This window comes from Microchirus variegatus (assembly GCF_963457635.1).
Source record: "Microchirus variegatus genome assembly, chromosome: 17".
Taxonomy (NCBI): Eukaryota; Metazoa; Chordata; class Actinopteri; order Pleuronectiformes; family Soleidae; genus Microchirus; species Microchirus variegatus.
In genome coordinates, this window is record NC_139818.1 from 1,336,563 (window position 1) to 1,342,562 (window position 6,000).

General features: G+C 46.0%; 1 protein-coding gene across 5 annotated transcripts in view; it reads left to right on the forward strand.

The window, feature by feature from the left end:
• rhobtb4 (Rho related BTB domain containing 4) overlaps positions 1-6,000 on the forward strand; it is a 45,082-nt gene that overhangs the window by 29,702 nt on the left and 9,380 nt on the right. For all 5 annotated transcript variants that reach the window (XM_083904366.1, XM_083904367.1, XM_083904365.1 and 2 more), the window contains 3 exons: positions 3,491-3,676; positions 3,754-4,573; positions 4,653-4,872. In XM_083904366.1, the coding sequence (XP_083760492.1) occupies positions 3,491-3,676; positions 3,754-4,573; positions 4,653-4,872 (1,226 nt within the window). The remainder of the gene's footprint in view (positions 1-3,490; positions 3,677-3,753; positions 4,574-4,652; positions 4,873-6,000) is intronic.

Genomic DNA, 6,000 nt, shown 5'->3' on the forward strand with positions numbered 1-6,000 from the left:
TAACACGGAGATGTCCTCATTTCCTTGTTGTTTGTGGTTCAGTTTCCCCCTCCATTGTGTGTGTGTGTGTGTGTGTGTGTGTGTCCACATGTCCTGTATGCTTTGTCACCCTGCAGTCAGCTGATAACCAACACAGTGCCAGCTCAGCTGTTTTTCCGCTCTCCTGCTCCCTGGAGTCTGCAAGCCCAGACATCAGCCTCTGTCTCCGCCTCCTTCCCCTAACTCCTCCTCCTCCTCCTCCTCCTCCTCCTCCTCCTCCTCCTCATGAGCATCGAGCAGCCCTTAAACTCCCCTCCACCTCGTAACTCCCTCCTCCGCTGTGCCCTTGACTCCTCTGCTGTGCCCTTGACTCCTCTGCCCTTGACTCCTCCTCTCACCTCCTCTCACCTCAGAGCCTTGTGTTGATACCAAAACTGAAAACACCACATTGTCAGACAACACCCAGAATGTCAGCTGCTCTGTTGTGAGTGGCAGAGTCAGCTGAGGAAAACAGATCTCAGAGCAGCTCGACCTGAGCTAAACCCTGGACATATTTCATCAACAGTCAAAAGAACACTCTTGTGTTACACCTGCAAACATCGCTGTTGCACTTTTAGGAGCACGTTATCCACTTTTATTGAGTCGCGACGACAGGATTAATGACTGATTAGGGACCCTGTGGTTAACGAGTTATATATATAAGTGACTACATGGGACCCAAGACCCATTTATGTCTTTATGACCAGACTTTACAGATAAAACACAAGTCGTCTCTGTTGTCTCTCTTTACATCACATCATAACACACAGCTGTTAGAAGACCATGAGACCATGAGACCATGGCCCAGTTTAAATTCTTCATCTTCTGCGACCACAAAAACCTTTAATCATCACAAAGCCTGACCCAACCCGATCCCCCAAGAGATGACACTATATGGACAAAAGTATTGGGATGCCTGGCTGTTACAACAGGGACTATAATGACTTATTTAAAGGTGTATTATGTAATAAATCTAAATCAACTGGCCATAAGATCCTCCTAATATGTCACAGAGACTCAGGAATAATGTTCATATAATAAACTGAACTCACCAACAACAACAGTACAGACAAAATATTTGCAGGAATGTTTTTTTTGCAGACTGCAAATCATGTTTATGTTTTGAAATCATGTTTTGGCGTCATGTGGCGCCACCCAACGCCGTCTATCAATCATTGCAGTCAGTACAGTCTCAGCTGCTGAGCAACCACGGGTTGCCAGTTACGTCTGAGCTACAATAGAAACGAAACATAAAAGACCTCGATATTTTGAATTTGAGTGTAATAACCGTTTTTGGCCACATTCTTACATATGGCGCCTTTAAATACACATACAGTACTTTAATATCGAGTTGCGTTCTTGTATTTCCAGGGAAACGTAAACATGAATATAAATCTGTCGCTCCTCTCGGCCGAGGTTCACACTTTCATGTTCAAACTGCTGCTTTTCTCTGGGTCACATTTCTCTGTGTCGACCTTTTATGAAGCTGTTTTCAGTCCATTATTGTGGTGGTTAGTACAATATTATGCTGGAAAAACAAGAGTGAGCCCAAACAGTGACTGTGAGTCTCCACTGTAACCACGAGAGTGAGTGAACGCACGTACACACAGTAAATGACCTCAAATGGACTAAGCTGTATAGTAATGATGCTTCGACAGAGTGAGTGCTAATGGGAATTTACTGTATGTGTGTACATGGGCCTGTATATGTGTGTGTGTGTGTGTGTATGGGCCTGTATATGTGTGTGTGTGTGTGTGTGTGAGAGAGAGCTGTGATATAATGCTTTGTCAGTGTATATTATGGCCTTGGGCACAGGAGCTTTCAAGAGATTACTTTAGCAAATGTAAAGGTTGAGCATGTAAATCACATGCCTGCACTAAAGGGAGACGGTGTGTGTTGTGTGTTGTATGTTGTGTGTAGTGTGTTGTGTGTGGTGGTGTTGGTGCGTGGTTACATTTCAGGAAGCTTAATTAGATTAATCTGTCAATTATTTTCTTGAATAATCAAGTATTTTTAGGATTTTAGATGTCTTACTGTTACTGTTGAAGTTACATTTGATCACGCGTCTTTTTATTTGTTGTTCTATTAGATTTCTGTGAAGTTAGATTTCAATATTGTCAACTAGAGAAAACACAAACAATAAAAAACCTATAAAAAGATAGGTGTCGTCTCGTCAGTAAATAAGCCATATTTGCTGCAGCGCAGGTATATTTGGATGCAGTGTTAAAGTTGTGTGTGAGGTTAGATTTAATCCAACATCTCACGTCTTCCAATAAACTGTGAATGTCTGACAAATGCATATATTCCCGTCATCTGCGGGTTAATAATTGTGATTAATGCAGCACAGGAGTGTTAAGATTCCTGCTGTGTCAGCGTTGTGCAGAGACTCTGTCAAACATTACTGACACACAAACATGTGTCAACAGGCACACACGCACGCACACACGCGCAGAGAAATATAAACAACAGGGGAAGCAGCTGTGAGTGTGATGGTCTGCTTGTTCAAATGCATTTGAGAGGAAATGAATTTGTGTGTCTGTGTTCTGATCTATTGTCACTTTCCTCTTTGTTGTCCGTGTGTGTGTGTGTGTGTGTGTGTGAGGCCCAGATTCACAAACACAGACACATTCAATGATCGGCCCACTCCTGCACCCGCCCACCTGTGACCATCCATGGTATTGTGTTCATGGTTCAGCGATGCCGTGCAGCAGCTGAACACCTTTTATTTTTATTCTCGTTGAAACACAAAGGTCCCGATCAAGGTTCTCTGGTGAAAGCGTGAGGTCGCGTTACTGAACACGCATGAACAGAAAGTGTTCTCACGACAATCCCACAGCTCATGTCCATGCAACTGTTTCACATTAACCTCAAAGGTCGGGTTTTGTTGCACTAATCAGTGACAATATGTGAATTCATTTGTAGCCGCAGCCACAATAATAACATAGAGATAAATGATATTATTTCATGTTACAGCTGCGCGAGTAGTGTTTTGATTCTCTGTTCCTTCCAACTCTGTCTACAAAACACTTGCACAGAAACATATGCAAAATATTGATTTTAGTCTTTTAGTCTGATTTTAGTCGGAGTTGGACCAGCATAGATTATTGGATTCAATGTCCAATTTTTCCTGCATGTATGACCAGAGTTGACTTTGCGTTCTGTAGAAGTAGACGACGTATAAACCACAGTACTGTTGGACAGGGTACTGTATAAGTTGTCCTAGTATACAGTAGAATAAAGTACAGGTGAAGCCATATCTGACCACACGTGGTCACAAGAGAGGCCTCCAGGATGTATTTGAATGCCTCATGTGAACAGTCGTACTCAGGGTCACTAATACCAGGCTTTTCTGTCCATATAATTCAATCAAATACTGTATGTCTGCATCCTCCTGACATCTCAACTCTCCTCTCCTCCAGTTTATCAGTGATCTCCGTGACAAAGGCTTCTCCTCGTCTTCTTTTCCCTGCAGATCCGATGTCGTGGTGCTTTGTTTCTCTTTGGCCAATCCCAACTCCTTGCGCCACGTGCGCACCATGTGGTTTCCGGAGATCAAGCACTTCTGTCCGCGCACGCCCATCATCCTGGTCGGCTGCCAGCTGGATCTGCGCTACGCCGACCTGGACGCAGTGAACCGCGCGCGACGACCGCTCGCCAAGTGAGAATCTGTCGCGTGTGACGATGAAGATGTCGCTTTATGTCATTTCTAACTTTCTTCCTCTTTCTGAATCACAGACCGATTAAACCCACAGACATCCTTCCTCCTGAGAGAGGCCACGAGGTGGCAAAGGAACTCGGGATTCCCTACTTTGAGACCAGCATCGTTGCCCAGTTTGGAGTGAAAGATGTTTTCGACAACGCCATCCGAGCCGCCCTGATTTCCCGCCGGCACCTTCAGTTCTGGAAGTCCCACCTGAAGAAGGTCCAGAGGCCCCTCCTCCAGGCTCCCTTCTTGCCTCCTCGCCCTCCGCGCCCCATCGTGGGCATCCCCGACCCCCCGCCCACAGACGGCGAAGCCCCCGATTCTCTTTTCTGCCTGCCGCTGTGTGCAGATGTTCTTTTCCTCCTGCAGGGCGGCACCACTCGCGTCTTTGCACACAAGGTCTATCTGGCCACGTCCTGCTCCAAGTTCTACGACCTGTTCTCCCTGGACTTCGGTGCGTCCTGCGTGGTGACGTGGGAGGAGGAGCAGGAGAACGAGGACACCGTGGAGAGCGTGGAGGAAGAGGAGCAGAGCAGGAGAGGAGCGAAGGAGCAAGCAGGGCGCACAAAGAGCCTGGACATCGATAAAGACGGACTGGACGGAGGCGTGCATGGCCTGAATCAACCCCAGCTGCTGCAGCAGGGCTCTCTGAGGACGTCCCAGAGCGATAATGCACTCCCATCTCGAGCTCTGTACTTCCTCGGAGAACAAGGCACCGGTCGAGTACTCGCGGGATGGGGGAGAGGTTTCCTGAGTGTTTATCTGGAGCATGTCGATGATCCGGTGACGGGAAGACCACGACTTATGACTGTGGTAGCCATGGATGCACTTATACAGGAGGAGCCATTCAAGGTAAGAGCAGAGTTCTATCTGGGGCCTGTAGAGGTTGCAGTTGTTCCAAAGCCGACCTCTGGTCTCGCTCTGGTTTCAGGCCGTGCTCCAGTACCTGTACACAGGCAGCCTGGACGAGGGCCGAGGAGACCTGATGCAGGTGGCCACCATCGCCGAGCTCCTGGAGGTGTTTGACCTGCGGATGATGGTGGCCAACGTCCTGAACAGAGAGAGCTTCATGAACCAGGAGATCACCAAGGCCTTCCACGTCCGCAGAGCCAACCGCATCAAGGAGTGTCTCAATAAAGGGACCTTTGCTGGTAAACCAATGGTTTTTAAACAGCATCCATTGCACTGTTACATACATGTTCTTCATGTATGCAACAGTAGATGTTAGTGTGTGATTATGACATGAAGACGTTGCTCTTTTGCAGTGATCTCCTTCTGTCTCTGGAAATGTAAACTCTCGTCTACATTTGCTCGTCATGTATTTCTCTCTCATTTGTTGTAAAATGTGCATTTTGTGAGTTCATCTGTTTCCTGAAATCCTTTCTAAAGTCATCAAAGTGACTTGATGACGCCTGTTGTGTCAGTCTTGCCTGGTTGTGTGGTGTTTGCTTCCCTTGTCTCTTGTGTTTGTGTGTTGTTTGTGTGTGTTGTGTGTGTGTTTATGTGTAGCTGTGTCTTCTCTCTGTTGTCTTAATGTTTACACCAACAGACGTGTTCCCCTAAACTGCTTTACTGATAAATGAAGCACAGACCGACTGTAAAACCATCTATAACGAACACTGAACCAGCTCCACTTGACTTCCTCTGTGTGTTGTTCTCGTGTCACCGGGCGCCATTCATGAACTATTGAAATTTGACTTCAGTTCACTGACATAAAATCATAAAAAGCTACGCACAGGAAGTCATGAAAACCAGACACAGGCAAAATAAGATAAGAGACGATCGTAAAAACAAGAGATAGAGAGAAGGGAAATATATACGGGGTTAAATGAGATTAAAGCTGCTCTTTACTGTAGCTGTGGGTTCAAGAATATATATTACATTTGGAGTGAATGATTTTTTTCTATATATTTTTGGTTGCCAGGGGAACTCTGTAGAAGCTCCCAGAGCTCAAAGGCTCAGTGTGACTGGTACAGGAGCGATCTGCCAGGTTTTACTGTACGCTTAGTTCTATGTTTGCAGCCGAGGTGACTTCACAGCTGTTCTTAAGGACACACTTTGTGTTTTCAGTGACGCTCAACGACTACGTCGTAATCCAAGACTCTACCAAGATATTTAAAATGTTGTACAGTTGGCCGTCAAGTGAAACGGTGCCCATTTACAGCTTAAAGTTCTATTCTATTCTTAAAAATCGATGAATTTCCACTTCAACACTTCCACTCCTGACGTGTCCTCAGTCACTCAGGACTTGACCCCATGACCCCTCGACACTGCGTCTC